General features: G+C 40.2%; 3 protein-coding genes across 3 annotated transcripts; 2 read left to right on the forward strand and 1 right to left on the reverse strand.

Annotated features, from left to right (window-relative positions):
* Positions 1–2612: 2612 nt before the first annotated feature.
* On the reverse strand, positions 2613–4637 carry LOC132561421 (uncharacterized). Its single transcript, XM_060226150.1, has one exon. The coding sequence runs from the start codon at positions 4635–4637 to the stop codon at positions 2613–2615; it is 2025 nt and encodes a 674-aa protein (XP_060082133.1).
* A 4822-nt stretch (positions 4638–9459) lies between these two features.
* LOC132561422 (uncharacterized) lies at positions 9460–10221 on the forward strand. The gene has a single exon (XM_060226151.1). The coding sequence runs from the start codon at positions 9460–9462 to the stop codon at positions 10219–10221; it is 762 nt and encodes a 253-aa protein (XP_060082134.1).
* An 89-nt stretch (positions 10222–10310) lies between these two features.
* LOC132561423 (mucin-2-like) lies at positions 10311–13039 on the forward strand. The gene is made up of 2 exons (XM_060226153.1): positions 10311–10811; positions 12674–13039. The coding sequence occupies exons 1-2, from the start codon at positions 10311–10313 to the stop codon at positions 13037–13039; spliced, it is 867 nt and encodes a 288-aa protein (XP_060082136.1).
* The last annotated feature ends 6144 nt before the right edge of the window (positions 13040–19183 follow it).

Raw genomic sequence — 19183 nt, forward strand, 5'->3', positions numbered from 1 at the left:
GTGTTGTTTTTCCTCTGTTTTAACGATTTCTTTGTTGTCGTGTTGTTTTTCCTATGTTTTAACGATGTCTTTGTTGTAGTGTTGGTTTTCCTCTGTTTTAACGATGTCTTTGTTGTAGTGTTGGTTTTCCTCTGTTTTAACGATATCTTTGTTGTCGTGTTGGTTTTACTCTGTTTTAACGATGTCTTTGTTGTCGTGTTGTTTTTCTCTGTTTTAACGATGTCTTTGTTGTCGTCTTGGTTTTCCTCTGTTTTAACGATATCTTTGTTGTCGTGTTATTTTTCTCTGTTTTAACGATATCTTTGTTTTTTTTTAACGATTTCTTTGTTGTCGTGTTGTTTTTCCTCTGTTTTAACGATGTCTTTGTTGTCGTGTTGGTTTTCCTCTGTTTTAAAGATGTCTTTGTTGTCGTGTTGGTTTTCCTCTGTTTTAACGATGTCTTTGTTGTCGTGTTGTTTTTCCTCTGTTTTAACGATGTCTTTGTTGTCGTGTTGGTTTTCCTCTGTTTTAACGATGTCTTTGTTGTCGTGTTGGTTTTCCTCTGTTTTAACGATGTCCTTGTTGTCGTGTTGGTTGTTTTAACGATGTCTTTGTTGTCGTGTTTGTTTTCCTCTGTTTTAACGATGTCTTTGTTGTCGTGTTGTTTTTCCTCTGTTTTAACGATTTCTTTGTTGTCGTGTTGGTTTTCCTCTGTTTTAACAACGTCTTTGATGTCGTGTTGTTTTTCCTCTGTTTTAACGATATCTTTGATGTCGTGGTGTTAGTTTTCCTCTGTTTTAACGATGTCTCTGTTATCGTGTTCGTTTTATTCTCTTTGAACGATTTCTGTGTTGTCGTGTTGATTTTCTCTGTTTTAGCGATGTCTTTGATGTCGTGTTGTTTCTCCTTTGTTTTAACGATTTCTTTGTTGTCGTGTTGGTTTTCCTCTGTTTTAGCGATGTCTTTGTTATCGTGTTTGTTTTCCTCTGTTTTAACGATGTCTTTGATGTCGTGTTGTTTTTCCTCTTTTTTTAACGATATCTTTACGGTCGTTATGTTCTGCCTCTGTTTTAACGATGTCTTTGTTGTCGTGTTGGTTTTCCTCTTTTTTAACGATGTCTTTGTTGTCATGTTTGTTTTCCTCTGTTTTAACGATGTCTTTGTTATCGTGTTCGTTTTATGCTCTTTGAACGATTTCTGCGTTGTCGTGTTGTTTTTCCTCTGTTTTAACGATTTTTTTGTTTTCGTAATGCTTTTACTCTGTTTTAACGATGTCTTTGTTGTCGTGTTGGTTTTCTCTGTTTTCGTGTTGTTTTTACTCTGTTTTAACGATGTCTTTGTTGTCATGTTGGTTTTCCTCTGTTTTAACGATGTCTTTGTTGTCGTGATGTTTTTCCTCTGTTTTAACGATGTCTTTGTTGTCGTAATGTTTTTCCTCTGTTTTAACGATGTCTTTGTTGTCGTGTTGGTTTTCCTCTGTTTTAACGATGTCTTTGTTATCGTGTTCGTTTTATTCTCTTTGAACGATTTCTGCGTTGTCGTGTTGTTTTTCCTCTGTTTTAACGATTTTTTTGTTTTCGTAATGCTTTTACTCTGTTTTAACGATGTCTTTGTTGTCGTGTTGGTTTTCTCTGTTTTAACGATTTCTTTGTTGTCGTGTTGTTTTTCCTCTGTTTTAACGATGTCTTTGTTGTCGTGTTGTTTTTCCTCTGTTTTAACGATGTCTTTGTTGTCGTGTTGTTTTTCCTCTGTTTTAACGATATCTTTACGGTCGTTATGTTCTTCCTCTGTTTTAACGATATCTTGGTTGTCGTGTTGGTTTTCCTCTGTTTTAACGATATCTTTGTTGTCGTGTTGGTTTTCCTCAGTGTAAACGATATCTTTTCAGTCCTAATGTTTTTCCTCTGTTTTAACGATGTCTTTGTTGTCGTGTTGGGTTTTCTCTATTTTAACGATGTCTTTGATGTCGTGTTGTTTTTCATCTGTTTTAACGATATCTGAACTGTCGTTATGTTCTTCCTCTGTTTTAACGATGTCTTTGTTGTCGTGTTGTTTGTTTTATACTGTTTTAACGATGTCTTTGTTGTCGTGTTGTTTTTCCTCTGTTTTAACGATGTCTTTGTTGTCGTGTTGGTTTTCCTCTGTTTTAACGATGTCTTTGTTTTCATGTTGGTTTTCCTCTGTTTTAACGATGTCTTTGATGTCGTGTTGTTTTTCCTCTGTTTTAACGATATCTTTACGGTCGTTATGTTCTTCCTCTGTTTTAACGATATCTTTTATGCTTTTATTCTGTTTTAACGATGTCTTTGTTGTCGTGTTGGTTTTCTCTGTTTTAACGATTTCTTTGTTGTCGTGTTGTTTTTCCTCTGTTTTAACGATATCTTTTTTGTAGTGTTCGTTTGATTCTGTTTTAACGATTTCTTTGTTGTCGTGTTGGTTTACTCTGTTTTGACGATGTCATTTTTTGTCGTGTTTTTTCTCTGTATATAACGAACAAAACAATCGTGTTGTTGTTTTTCCGGCTGTTTTAACGATATCTTGGAATGGTGTTGCAGATTTTTCTCTGGATATAGGTTTTGTTTAAGTATTTCGTTAGTGTTCACTTGTCTATAAATGATGTACAAGTGATACAGTTAAAATCTACAACTGTCGCAAAGCAAACCTTTTATCCTCTCTTTGGCTGTGTTTTGACATCTGTCCAAACTTTGATTACGTAGAGAGTCATTATATTCCCTGAGTGCATTCTCTTTATCACCAGCCATTTCATAACAGATCCCTAACAGGATGTGGACTGCCCAGCGTTCACCGCCTCCCTGGTACTCGTCGTACTTCACGATTCGAAGGTTTGTCAACGCTGCATCACGTCTCCTGGTGTCGCCGAGTTCATGATAACACAAAAACGACAGGAACGCGGCGTAAGGAAGCGGAGGGAGCCGAGTGTATTCAGCATATTTTACGACTTCCGGGTGTAGCTGACAGGGAAAAAACTGTAACGCTTTTGTGAAAAGAATGATATCGAATACAACACCTTCCCTTAATTTCTGTTGTAGAGTGTACCCATGTCCACAATAAAGCGATTCATATTTGTCTCCAGACTTTTCATTCATCGGGAAATAAACTTTCCTTGACGATATTAAGTCTCCGCTTATTTCTAATGCTTTGACATAATTTCCAGTCTGGTAGTGATATGTTGCCAGTGTCAGTAGCCCTGGACTTGCACATATTGAAGCCAGTGGTTTAAGAAGATTCTTGGATTTCCTGAGAGATTTGTATTTCTCTTTGTTTCCACTTATAACTGCGTGCTCACCAAATGTCTTCATTCCTATATAACAAATCCTTTTAGCTCCCATGACACTACGTATGAATTCATCATCGTCTGACTTTGATGTAGATAGGAGTATTTGTAATGCTAGGGTTTCATTTTTGCAAGTGTTCCATGCCATTCCACCGAACTTCTGCCTATCCAAATCCTTTTCTAACTGTGTTGGTAGAGGTAGTACGAAATCAACTACCCCATTCTCTACGAGGTCAATATGTTCACCTATAGACGGCTGTATCAATGCACCAACTGATAAACATCCCCATGCCATTTCACGAAGGCCCAAAAGAAAATGGAGTAGTCTTGTTTGATTTTCTCTATTAACTTTACCAAGGAACATGTTGTTATTGTTTACGAAGTAATTAGGACAGTATCCCGCCATCACCCATGATATCAACGTGTTTAAACAAAGCATAAAACAGACAAAAATATGTTTTTCTTGCCATAATGATTCTGATGTGTTTTCTACTGTATATAATATTACAGTTTTCATAATATAGGATGTCAGGATATCTGTATCTCCTTGTAATTGTTTCAATTCTCCTGATATCTGTTTGAGAAAGTACTTGAGAAGTCCGTACACTAAAAATTGGACATGACTGAGGGAATGAATGAGCTGCCTCTCCGCAGTAACAAATGAAATCCTCCATTGTAAGAATGGGTCATCAGACGTTTTATCTCCTACAGGGACAAGATGACAGCCACCTCGTACTATCTGGTCCATCAAAGTTTTATCAGGCCAGTTATGAAAGCGAGGCCTAGTTATCCACTCTTTAGCTTCTTTGGGCCAAGTGTAACACGGGAAAGAATACACAAAATCAAGATCTGAACTTCCATCAAATTGTTCATGCTTTAGTGTTGCCGCTGGACCATTAGTGTCCATTTGAAATTTCATAGTTCCACTGTAACTTCCGTTGATGTAGTTATTAAATATTTCACTTGATATAAAATACTCACCATTGACTGAAACAATGGAATCTGCAATAAGAGTATCTTTTATTTGTCCGAACTTAGCTAATTTCAAATTCACATAACCAGGTCTGCTATCAGCATCTCTCATCACAAAAATTGTTTGATTTTCATTGTATGATGGATTGCTAACGTCATGATCCTGACAGCAGACGACGATATGTTTTAGAATAAGCATTAGGTCTATGTCCGAGCCCGGCATGTTCTTACCTCCCTCCGCCGAACTTCCGATTGATAAACAGTCGAAATCATACCCCCTCCAATCCATCATATTCTGTTTTAAGACTATCTCCTCCCGTCTCCCTATCATCCTTTCCAGGACATGATAGAGAATCCAAGACTTATCATATAGTTCTACTGGTTCGGCCATATTAGTACCGGGTCGGACGTCCTACAAATATGGAAAAATGTTATGGTCACTTTTCACTAACAATAAAATATATAGGATGTAAGGAAACACAACACTGATTCTTACAGGAAAAAATTAAGAAAAAAAAGCACCACAGTATTTAGACGTTTGAATTTCGATATCATATACGAACTCAAAAGCACATCATATCAAATCTGGTGGTGTTTATAACTAGACATACCGGAGGTCGCATACACAGTGATACTGAACATATAGGGAACTTAGGCAACAGAAACACGGGTAAATACTTATTTTGTCGCACTGTTGTTCAAATTGACTTAAAAGTACATGTCCAACAGAAACGTTATTGGAGCGGATGTGTGGTGTTGTTTTCTGTCACAGAATACCGTGTAATCTGCTTTATACCTTCTCAACCAAATATTATCAGTCAATGTCTGCCACGAATAGCAACAACTAACTTTTAATCAGCAAAACGCGATATTCATTAGAAGTTTTGCTTTCTACATGCATAAGATATCTGGGTTTCTGTACTCACCGTTATCTCCCGAAGCCCAATTCTTCGGACCGATTTGCTTATCATACCAAATTACATTCTCATTATACCATACATATTGGAACCCTTGAGCATTGTAGTGCAGCCAAACAAGTTTGTTTTACTATACTAAAAAGATAAAGAGACGCAGGGTGAACTTTAAACCAGAAATTAAGTAAGATATCGGGCTTCATTTAAAACGAAATTTTGTATACTTACAGATAAATTAAAGCTAAAGGATTTCCAAAGTCTGTATTTTGCATCTGACAATTGGTTTAGAGGTACTAACGATCAAATTGAATGGACCCATAGGATTTTGAAATTGAAATGAGTCATCAATATCTTGTGTGTCCGCCGTTTGCTGTGGTCACGGCCCTTATTCTTCTGGTCATAGAGTTCATATGAGTGTTAATCCGTCTTATGGGGATGTTGTCCCACTCTTCAATCAGAGCTCTGGTCAACTGCTCTCGAGTAGCAGGGGGTGGCTGGCGCTTTCGAACCTGTCTATCCAATTGGTCCCAAAGATGCTCGGTCGGGGACAAATCAGGGCTATATGGCGGCCAATCTAGTGGTTGAATGTTGCTGTTGGCCAGAAAGACTTGGCAAATCCTTGCTACGTGGGGCCTAGCATTATCCTGCTGGAGGGTTAGATTATGCTGCTGTAAGAAAGGGATAACATGGGGTCGGAGGATCTCATCTCTATACTTAGCTGCTGTTAAATTGCCATCAATAACAACCAATTGTGATTTTAACCCGTTTGAGAATTCTCCCCGCACCATTACTGAACCGCCCCCAAACCTATCCCTCTCTACAACGCAAGCGTCCGTAAAACGTTCGCCACGACGTCGGTAGACACGTTGACGGCCGTCAGATCAATAAAGACAGAATCGAGACTCGTCCGTGAAGAAAACTTGTCAACACTGCCTCACTGGAAACCGTCGTGGAGCATGTGCAGCGACCCAGGCCATATGACGCTGACGTCGAGCAGAGGTAAGGTGTGGACCTACGTAGGGGCGACGTGCTCTTACACCAACTTCTCGTAATCGATTCCTTACAGTTTTTGAACTTATAGGACGCCCATGATTTCCACGAACATTTAGTGCACTCTCAACGGCAGTAAGGCGCCGATTACGCACATGAGAGACGACGATATAGCGATCCTGACGTCGTGACGTTACGCGCGGACGTCCTGACCTAGGTCGATCGGCCAATCGCCCAGTTTCCCGAAGACGTTTTACAAGACGTTCTATGGTGGAAATATTAACACCAAAGTGCCTAGCAACCTGATTTTGCAGCTGTCCTTGCATCAGCATCTGAATGGCCTGACCCATCTGAACTCCTGTGAGTCGTGCCATTCTTAAAACGAATCAAATTCCCAATTAATTTTAGGGAAGCAGTTGGTCTGTATAAAGACTAACGAAGAGTGACTTGACCAACGCTGCATGAGACCAGAACAACACGGTGCACGAGATTCTTGTTTTTTCCTTCCTCCATTTACCAGAGCTGCGCACTGCACCGTGACTAAATTTTCGATACATGACAAGGTGTAATATGACCTAATTATCAAATCCACAAAGTTTCACTTTATTTGGAGAACGCGTTTTCAAAATGTCGGAATAAATATTACCCTGCGTTTCTTTATCCTTTCAGTATATCTCGTACACTAAGCACGTTAGTGTTAGTACAGTTTTAGTGTTGAGGATGACCGAGTAGTCATCAAAACGTCACACCTAAATCTTTACTGGAGTTTAAAGCATGGTCTTATAAAACGAAGCGATTTCCGAATTTCGGTATATAAACAATTTTGACGATAACTCACCTGTTTTGTGATATAGCGATTCCTGATAGCTAACTACAGTAATGAGACTGCACGATCTGGTGATTAAGTTATGATGGAAATATAATAGATGAATGATATTCTAAACAAGACAATATGTCAAAAGATAATATTGATAATACATACTGTATGTTATGTCAACAAAATACAAACAAATCATATCTAATTATTCAATGTACCTAAACATCATAATTCACGATTTCTGATATACATCTTTTATAAAGAGTATGGTAACAGAGTGTATACGTCTCCAGGATGAAGAGAATCTGGGTTAGACAGTTATTACTTACAATTTACAGATATTAGATACGCCACGTACAACCCGAACTACCACAGACAATGCGAACTACCACGTACAATCTGTACCGTCAAGGACAACCCGAACCACCACGGACAACCCAAACCACCATGTACAACCCGAACCGCCACGCCACGAACACCTCGAACCACCACGGACAACCCAAACCACCATGTACAACCCGAACCGCCACGCCACGAACACCTCGAACCACCACGTACAACCCAAATCACCACACCACGTACAACCCGAACTAACTCGGACAATGCGATCTATCACGTACAACCTGAACCGTCACGGACAACCCGAACCGTCACGGACAACCCGAACCACCACGGATAACTTGAACATCTACGGACACCTTTAATCTCCTTGAAACAACCCAAACCACCACACCACTTACAACTCAAACCAACATGTACAACCCGAACCGCCACGCCACCAACACCTCGAACCACCACGTACAACCCAAATCACCACACCACGTATAACCCAAACCACAACGTATAACCCGAACCACCACGTACAACCCGAACCGCCACACCACGGACAACACGAATCAGCACGGACAACCCGAACCACTACATACAACCCGAACGCCTTGGACGACCCGAATCACCACGTACAACCTTAACCGCCATGTACAACCCGAACCGCCTTGGACGACCTTAACCGCCATGTACAACCCTAACCGCCACTGACGACCCGAATTACCACGTACAACCAAAACCACCATGTACAACCCGAACCGCCACTGACGACCCGAATTACCACGGACAACCAAAACCACCATGTACAACCCGAACCGCCACGTACAACCCAAACCACCACATCACGTACAACACGAACCACCACATACAAACCGAACCGCCACGTACAACTCGAACCACTACGTACAACCCGAACAGCCACACCACGTACAACCCGAACTACCACGGACAACTCTAACCGCCACGGACGACCCGAATCACCACGGACAACCCAAACCAACACACCAATTACAACCCGAACCACCATATACAACCCAAACCACCATGTACAACCCAAATCGCCATGCCACGAACACCTCGAACCACCACGTACAACACAAACCACCACACTACATACAACCCGAACAACCACGAACAACCCGAACTACCACGGACAACCCTAACCGCCAGGGACGACCCGAATCACCACGTACAACCTTAACCGCCATGTACAACCCTAACCGCCACGGACGACAAGAATTACCACGGACAACCAAAAAACACCATGTACAACCCGAACAGCCACGCCACGAACACCTCGATCCACAACGTACAACCCAAACCGCCACGTACAACTCGAACCACCACGTACAACCAGAACCATCTTTTATAAAACATATGGTAAGAGAGTGTATACATCTCCAGGATGACGAGAATCTGGGTTAGACAGTTATTACGTACAATTTACAGAAAACAGATATTAGATACAGTTACAATTCTTACCAGTATTGTGTCAACTAGATCTGTGACTTGATATTAAATATCACGTAATGTCAGAACACATCCTGGGAAATGGAGATAGTGGTGTCGTATGATGGTCTTCCCTGACTGTGGATGTTGTCTGAATGTGAGTTATACCTCAGTTTAGCGGACTTCAGACTTCTGACGGTTAAAAGTAAATAAAGTCAGCATCGAGTTCACAAAGAATCATCTGTCCTGTGTGTTACAGGTATATGGATTTGTTGGCTGTAGGAGATAGACAGGGTATCCCAATTATAAAAGTATCCATGTCCTGTCTCCGTAAAAACTGACTTAACCGTCTTAACAACTGTGTTATTTATAGTCATGTTGTTATGTTGGGTCTGTTGTCACCTGGTTGCTATATGCGCAATCAGGTTTTTAGAACCGCAGTATTTATAGGAACAGTATGTGAATCATACTTTCATTTTGTATATACTTTGTATACAGGTAATATAACAGGGATTTTCATGTCACTGTGAATTTCAAATTGAGAGTAATTATGCATATGTATTTTCTTTACAATTGCTCCCTGATATACGGGATTACAAGGCAAGGGGAACTAAAACAGGGCCGCTGTATGTTAAAGACATGATATAAAATTGATAGTGATCCATAGGGGACATGAGCAGTGGACTTGCTGAAAGCTAGTAAGAAATTATTGCACTATGAATCTCCATGGACAACCCAAACCACCATGGACAACCCAAACCACCATGGACAACCAAACCACCATGAAAAACCAAACCACCATGTACAACCCAAACCACCACGTACAACCCGAACCACCTTGTACAACCCGAACTATCGAGGAAAATGCGAACTACCACGTACAACCTAAACCACCATGTACAGCCCGAACTATCGAGGAAAACGCGAACTACCACGTACAACCTAAACCGCCACGGACAACCCAAACCACCACGTACAACCCAAACCACCACGTACAACCCGAACCACCATGTACAACCCGAACTATCGAGGAAAATGCGAACTACCACGTACAACCTAAACCACTACGTACAACCCGAACTATCGAGGAAAACACGAACTACCACGTACAACCTAAACCGCTACGGACAATCCAAACCACCACGTACAACCCAAACCACCATGTACAACACGAACTATCGAGGAAAATGCGAACTACCACGTACAACCTAAACCACCACGTACAACCCGAACTATCGAGGAAAACGCGAACTACCACGTACAACCTAAACCGCCACGGACAACCAAAACCACCACGTACAACCCGAACTATCGAGGAAAATGCGAACTACCACGTACAACCTAAACCACCACGTACAACCCGAACTATCGAGGAAAACGCGAACTACCACGTACAACCTAAACCGCCACGGACAACCCAAACCACCACGTACAACCCGAACTATCGAGGAAAACGCGAACTACCACGTACAACCTAAACCGCCACGGACAACCCAAACCACCACGTACAACCCAAACCACCACGTACAACCCGAACCACCATGTACAACCCGAACTATCGAGGAAAATGCGAACTACCACGTACAACCTAAACCACTACGTACAACCCGAACTATCGAGGAAAACACGAACTACCACGTACAACCTAAACCGCCACGGACAACCCAAACCACCACGTACAACCCGAACTATCGAGGAAAACGCGAACTACCACGTACAACCTAAACCGCCACGGACAACCCAAACCACCACGAACAACCCGAACTCCACGTACAACCCGAACCACCAAGGACATCCAGAACCACCACACAATGTGCAACTCGAACCGCCACGGACTAGCCGAACAACCACACCACAGACAACCCGAACCACCACGGACAACCCGAACCACCACGGACAACCAGAATATCACGGACAACCAAACCACTATGTACAACCCAAACCACCACATCACGTACAACCCGAACCACCAAGGATAACCCGAACCACCACATACATCCCGAACCACCTCTGGCAACCCGGACTACCACATACAACCCGAACCACCACGGACAACCCGAACCATCACGTACAACCCTAACCACGACGAACAACTCAACACTGCATGCAAGACGAAAATTCTGTACCATTTGATGAATGTTCAGTTTACATTTCAAACTGTTTTCTTTCACTTATATACACCACGGACAACTCGACCCACCACGGACAACATGACGCTAGATACAAGAATCTTATGAAGTACATTTGGATGATGGTTCAACTTATATTTTAGACGGCTGTTATTTCATAAGAGGCATTTTGATGAACATCTAAAAAATACATTTGATAACCTTTTGTTCAAAATTGAAAAGTATACGTATTTTGAATAGTTCAATAATCTGAATGTGTTATCACCTATGAAGTTAGATGCAAAACATATATTATATACAGAGTACATGTCGTTTCGAAACTAAGATAACAAATGAACACAGGTGAGATAAAAAGACTCGGAATTTTGAAACTATCCTGTTGCCCAAGTTTTAGTTAATTATGCCAATACGTAGAAAACAATGTTTTCTAATTCAGATTAAGGCAAAGAGCTAAAAAGGCACATATACATTTTTGCATATTTTTTTACTTTTACGTTTATTTAACTACTATTATTTTTATTTCGATTTGACATCAGTTTTGTTTAATACATTTCAACAAAATCATTATTGCAGTAAATTTGACATACTCATGTCTGTAGTGCTGGAATGGTGTATAGTATAACCTCGCTCAGCTATATCGTCATAATTTAAAACATTTTCTCCTTTATATATAAATTCTCGAAAGTTTCTTATTCAAAATTAAATATAATTATTAAATTAAACAAGGTGCCGCAAAGCGTGGCATTATCCCCCGCGCACAGGTGTTGGTATGGAACCCAAAAAAGCCTTCATTTGAGGTTTTTAACTATATTTTTGCAAAAACTGAAAAAATATAATAAAAAAATGAAATGTTGTTAATAGCAAAAGGTTCAACTATGGCACTAAGTTAATATGTGCGGAAAGTTTTGTGAAGTTGAGTGGAACAGTTTGGAAGATATAGCCTGGAAAAGCCTTTTTTTGTGTTATCTGACTATGTTTCCATGGAAACAGAAAAAAATATATAAAGTGAAATGACGGTAATAGCGAAAGACACAAATAGGGCACCCACTTAATATGTGCAGAAAGTTTTGTGAAGTCGAGTGGAACGGTTTGGAAGTTATAGCCCGGAAAATCCCTCTTTTGGTGTTTTTTTATTATGTTTCCATGGTAACAGAAAAAAATATAAAAAGTGAAATGTCGACAATAGCAAAAGGCACAACTATGACAAGGTGTAATATGACCTAATTATCAAATCCACAAAGTTTCACTTTATTTGGAGAACGCGTTTTCAAAATGTCGGAATAAATATTACCCTGCGTTTCTTTATCCTTTCAGTATATCTCGTACACTAAGCACGTTAGTGTTAGTACAGTTTTAGTGTTGAGGATGACCGAGTAGTCATCAAAACGTCACACCTAAATCTTTACTGGAGTTTAAAGCATGGTCTTATAAAACGAAGCGATTTCCGAATTTCGGTATATAAACAATTTTGACGATAACTCACCTGTTTTGTGATATAGCGATTCCTTATAGCTAACTACAGTAATGAGACTGCACGATCTGGTGATTAAGTTATGATGGAAATATAATAGATGAATGATATTCTAAACAAGACAATATGTCAAAAGATAATATTGATAATACATACTGTATGTTATGACAACAAAATACAAAAAAAATCATATCTAATTATTCAATGTACCTAAACATCATAATTCACGATTTCTGATATACATCTTTTATAAAGAGTATGGTAACAGAGTGTATACGTCTCCAGGATGAAGAGAATCTGGGTTAGACAGTTATTACTTACAATTTACAGATATTAGATACGCCACGTACAACCCGAACTACCACAGACAATGCGAACTACCACGTACAATCTGTACCGTCAAGGACAACCCGAACCACCACGGACAACCCAAACCACCATGTACAACCCGAACCGCCACGCCACGAACACCTCGAACCACCACGGACAACCCAAACCACCATGTACAACCCGAACCGCCACGCCACGAACACCTCGAACCACCACGTACAACCCAAATCACCACACCACGTACAACCCGAACTAACTCGGACAATGCGATCTATCACGTACAACCTGAACCGTCACGGACAACCCGAACCGTCACGGACAACCCGAACCACCACGGATAACTTGAACATCTACGGACACCTTTAATCTCCTTGAAACAACCCAAACCACCACACCACTTACAACTCAAACCAACATGTACAACCCGAACCGCCACGCCACCAACACCTCGAACCACCACGTACAACCCAAATCACCACACCACGTATAACCCAAACCACAACGTATAACCCGAACCACCACGTACAACCCGAACCGCCACACCACGGACAACACGAATCAGCACGGACAACCCGAACCACTACATACAACCCGAACGCCTTGGACGACCCGAATCACCACGTACAACCTTAACCGCCATGTACAACCCGAACCGCCTTGGACGACCTTAACCGCCATGTACAACCCTAACCGCCACTGACGACCCGAATTACCACGTACAACCAAAACCACCATGTACAACCCGAACCGCCACTGACGACCCGAATTACCACGGACAACCAAAACCACCATGTACAACCCGAACCGCCACGTACAACCCAAACCACCACATCACGTACAACACGAACCACCACATACAAACCGAACCGCCACGTACAACTCGAACCACTACGTACAACCCGAACAGCCACACCACGTACAACCCGAACTACCACGGACAACTCTAACCGCCACGGACGACCCGAATCACCACGGACAACCCAAACCAACACACCAATTACAACCCGAACCACCATATACAACCCAAACCACCATGTACAACCCAAATCGCCATGCCACGAACACCTCGAACCACCACGTACAACACAAACCACCACACTACATACAACCCGAACAACCACGAACAACCCGAACTACCACGGACAACCCTAACCGCCAGGGACGACCCGAATCACCACGTACAACCTTAACCGCCATGTACAACCCTAACCGCCACGGACGACAAGAATTACCACGGACAACCAAAAAACACCATGTACAACCCGAACAGCCACGCCACGAACACCTCGATCCACAACGTACAACCCAAACCGCCACGTACAACTCGAACCACCACGTACAACCAGAACCATCTTTTATAAAACATATGGTAAGAGAGTGTATACATCTCCAGGATGACGAGAATCTGGGTTAGACAGTTATTACGTACAATTTACAGAAAACAGATATTAGATACAGTTACAATTCTTACCAGTATTGTGTCAACTAGATCTGTGACTTGATATTAAATATCACGTAATGTCAGAACACATCCTGGGAAATGGAGATAGTGGTGTCGTATGATGGTCTTCCCTGACTGTGGATGTTGTCTGAATGTGAGTTATACCTCAGTTTAGCGGACTTCAGACTTCTGACGGTTAAAAGTAAATAAAGTCAGCATCGAGTTCACAAAGAATCATCTGTCCTGTGTGTTACAGGTATATGGATTTGTTGGCTGTAGGAGATAGACAGGGTATCCCAATTATAAAAGTATCCATGTCCTGTCTCCGTAAAAACTGACTTAACCGTCTTAACAACTGTGTTATTTATAGTCATGTTGTTATGTTGGGTCTGTTGTCACCTGGTTGCTATATGCGCAATCAGGTTTTTAGAACCGCAGTATTTATAGGAACAGTATGTGAATCATACTTTCATTTTGTATATACTTTGTATACAGGTAATATAACAGGGATTTTCATGTCACTGTGAATTTCAAATTGAGAGTAATTATGCATATGTATTTTCTTTACAATTGCTCCCTGATATACGGGATTACAAGGCAAGGGGAACTAAAACAGGGCCGCTGTATGTTAAAGACATGATATAAAATTGATAGTGATCCATAGGGGACATGAGCAGTGGACTTGCTGAAAGCTAGTAAGAAATTATTGCACTATGAATCTCCATGGACAACCCAAACCACCATGGACAACCCAAACCACCATGGACAACCAAACCACCATGAAAAACCAAACCACCATGTACAACCCAAACCACCACGTACAACCCGAACCACCTTGTACAACCCGAACTATCGAGGAAAATGCGAACTACCACGTACAACCTAAACCGCCACGGACAACCCAAACCACCACGTACAACCCAAACCACCACGTACAACCCGAACCACCATGTACAACCCGAACTATCGAGGAAAATGCGAACTACCACGTACAACCTAAACCACCACGTACAACCCGAACTATCGAGGAAAATGCGAACTACCACGTACAACCTAAACCGCTACGGACAATCCAAACCACCACGTACAACCCAAACCACCATGTACAACACGAACTATCGAGGAAAATGCGAACTACCACGTACAACCTAAACCACCACGTACAACCCGAACTATCGAGGAAAACGCGAACTACCACGTACAACCTAAACCGCCACGGACAACCAAAACCACCACGTACAACCCGAACTATCGAGGAAAATGCGAACTACCACGTACAACCTAAACCACCACGTACAACCCGAACTATCGGAAAACGAAACCACGTACAACCTAAACCACGTACAAAACCACGTACAACCCAAACCACCACGTACAACCCGAACCACCATGTACAACCCGAACTATCGAGGAAAATGCGAACTACCACGTACAACCTAAACCACTACGTACAACCCGAACTATCGAGGAAAACACGAACTACCACGTACAACCTAAACCGCCACGGACAACCCAAACCACCACGTACAACCCGAACTATCGAGGAAAACGCGAACTACCACGTACAACCTAAACCGCCACGGACAACCCAAACCACCACGAACAACCCGAACTACCACGTACAACCTAAACCGCCACGGACAAACCAAACCACCAGGAACTCCATACAACCCAAACCACCAAGGACATCCAGAACCACCACACAATGTGCAACTCGAACCGCCACGGACTAGCCGAACAACCACACCACAGACAACCCGAACCACCACGGACAACCCGAACCACCACGGACAACCAGAATATCACGGACAACCAAACCACTATGTACAACCCAAACCACCACATCACGTACAACCCGAACCACCAAGGATAACCCGAACCACCACATACATCCCGAACCACCTCTGGCAACCCGGACTACCACATACAACCCGAACCACCACGGACAACCCGAACCATCACGTACAACCCTAACCACGACGAACAACTCAACACTGCATGCAAGACGAAAATTCTGTACCATTTGATGAATGTTCAGTTTACATTTCAAACTGTTTTCTTTCACTTATATACACCACGGACAACTCGACCCACCACGGACAACATGACGCTAGATACAAGAATCTTATGAAGTACATTTGGATGATGGTTCAACTTATATTTTAGACGGCTGTTATTTCATAAGAGGCATTTTGATGAACATCTAAAAAATACATTTGATAACCTTTTGTTCAAAATTGAAAAGTATACGTATTTTGAATAGTTCAATAATCTGAATGTGTTATCACCTATGAAGTTAGATGCAAAACATATATTATATACAGAGTACATGTCGTTTCGAAACTAAGATAACAAATGAACACAGGTGAGATAAAAAGACTCGGAATTTTGAAACTATCCTGTTGCCCAAGTTTTAGTTAATTATGCCAATACGTAGAAAACAATGTTTTCTAATTCAGATTAAGGCAAAGAGCTAAAAAGGCACATATACATTTTTGCATATTTTTTTACTTTTACGTTTATTTAACTACTATTATTTTTATTTCGATTTGACATCAGTTTTGTTTAATACATTTCAACAAAATCATTATTGCAGTAAATTTGACATACTCATGTCTGTAGTGCTGGAATGGTGTATAGTATAACCTCGCTCAGCTATATCGTCATAATTTAAAACATTTTCTCCTTTATATATAAATTCTCGAAAGTTTCTTATTCAAAATTAAATATAATTATTAAATTAAACAAGGTGCCGCAAAGCGTGGCATTATCCCCCGCGCACAGGTGTTGGTATGGAACCCAAAAAAGCCTTCATTTGAGGTTTTTAACTATATTTTTGCAAAAACTGAAAAAATATAATAAAAAAATGAAATGTTGTTAATAGCAAAAGGTTCAACTATGGCACTAAGTTAATATGTGCGGAAAGTTTTGTGAAGTTGAGTGGAACAGTTTGGAAGATATAGCCTGGAAAAGCCTTTTTTTGTGTTATCTGACTATGTTTCCATGGAAACAGAAAAAAATATATAAAGTGAAATGACGGTAATAGCGAAAGACACAAATAGGGCACCCACTTAATATGTGCAGAAAGTTTTGTGAAGTCGAGTGGAACGGTTTGGAAGTTATAGCCCGGAAAATCCCTCTTTTGGTGTTTTTTTATTATGTTTCCATGGTAACAGAAAAAAATATAAAAAGTGAAATGTCGACAATAGCAAAAGGCACAACTAGGGCAATGACTTAATATATACAGAAAGTTTTGTGAAGTTGAATTGAATGGTTTCGAAGTTATAGCCCAGAAAAGCCCTCTTTTGGTGTTTTCGCGGGGGTTAATAATATATCTTCAATACATATTTGTAAAATGTATCATATGACTAAAAATATCCCAGCCAGGCCAAGCATACATGAAGGTAACAAGGTATCGACAACATATAATGAATGATAGAAAAGTGGGTCCTTCTTTGGAGAAAATGATACAGAAAGAAATCCAGGAGAGAAAATGAGTATTGTACTAACTTTAAGTACAACATTCAATATAGATTTCCAATTAGATGATCATTGGGAATTCTTAGTATGGCTACCCAACAAGGCAGAGCCTTTCAAAAGTAATTATTTGAAAGGAAGAGTGAAAACGTGTAAAAGACTGCTGCTTCTATTTATAAAATCTGTTTGGTAATTATACCAAATTTGCGATCGCTTACATTGGAAAATTTTTGGATTCGCTCAATTGAAATTACCATTTCCCATATTTGAGCTTCAAAAAATGATGACTGGACAATAAAATAGTTACATTAAAATACTTTACAATACAAAATCTTATAAAGGATCTCTTGATCAGGCAGATAAATAAGTTGATTTATTATCTGTTCACTATCACATAATACAACGGATATAGACAATTCAGGGTTTTAACAAAACACAAACAATAATCAAATGATTTCATTATAAATTTAATTGACGAATGATGTTAGATGATGTACATGTTTTGATAAGACCTGTTTATTCAACCCCGTTTCAAAAAAAGGCACAGACACGTAGGAGAGAAAACTATGAGAATTTGATTTTTTTCTTGATACTGTCACATATTTCAAACATTATCACATCTTATTAAAATTTATGAGCTTATTATATTGATGTCCTGTTGTCTATACTATAAGTGTTGTACAAGTGTTACATTGTTGTCATCTTGTCTATATTATAAGTGTTGTACAAGTGTTACATTGATGTCATGTTGACTATACTATAAGTGATGTACAAGTGTTACATTGATGTCGTGTTGTCTATACTATAAGTGTTGTACAAGTGTTACATTGATGTCCTGTTGTCTATACTATAAGTGTTGTACAAGTGTTACATTGATGTCATCTTGTCTATATTATAAGTGTTGTACAAGTGTTACATTGATGTCATGTTGACTATACTATAAGTGATGTACAAGTGTTACATTGATGTGTTGTACAAGTGTTAGATTGATGTCCTGTTGTCTATACTATAAGTGTTGTACAAGTGTTACATTGATGTCCTGTTGTCTATACTATAAGTGTTGTACAAGTGTTACATTGATGTCCTATTGTCTATATTATAAGTGTTGTACAAGTGTTACATTGATGTCATGTTGACTATACTATAAGTGATGTACAAGTGTTACATTGATGTCGTGTTGTCTATACTATATGTGTTGTACAAGTGTTAGATTGATGTCCTGTTGTCTATACTATAAGTGTTGTACAAGTGTTACATTGATGTCGTGTTGTCTATACTATAAGTGGTATACAAGTGTTACATTGATGTCCTATTGTCTATACTATATGTGTTGTACAAGTGTTAGATTGATGTCCTGTTGTCTATACTATAAGTGTTGTACAAGTGTTACATTGATGTCGTGTTGTCTATACTATAAGCGATGTACAAGTGTTACATTGATGTCCTATTGTCTATACTATATGTGTTGTGCAAGTGTTAGATTGATGTCGTGTTGTCTATACTATATGTGTTGTACAAGTGTTAGATTGATGTCCTGTTGTCTATACTATAAGTGTTGTACAAGTGTTACATTGATGTCGTGTTGTCTATAC

This window comes from Ylistrum balloti, unplaced genomic scaffold (assembly GCF_031769215.1).
Source record: "Ylistrum balloti isolate Yb309-2 unplaced genomic scaffold, AGI_CSIRO_Ybal_v1 Utg371204, whole genome shotgun sequence".
Lineage (NCBI taxonomy): Eukaryota > Metazoa > Mollusca > Bivalvia > Pectinida > Pectinidae > Ylistrum > Ylistrum balloti.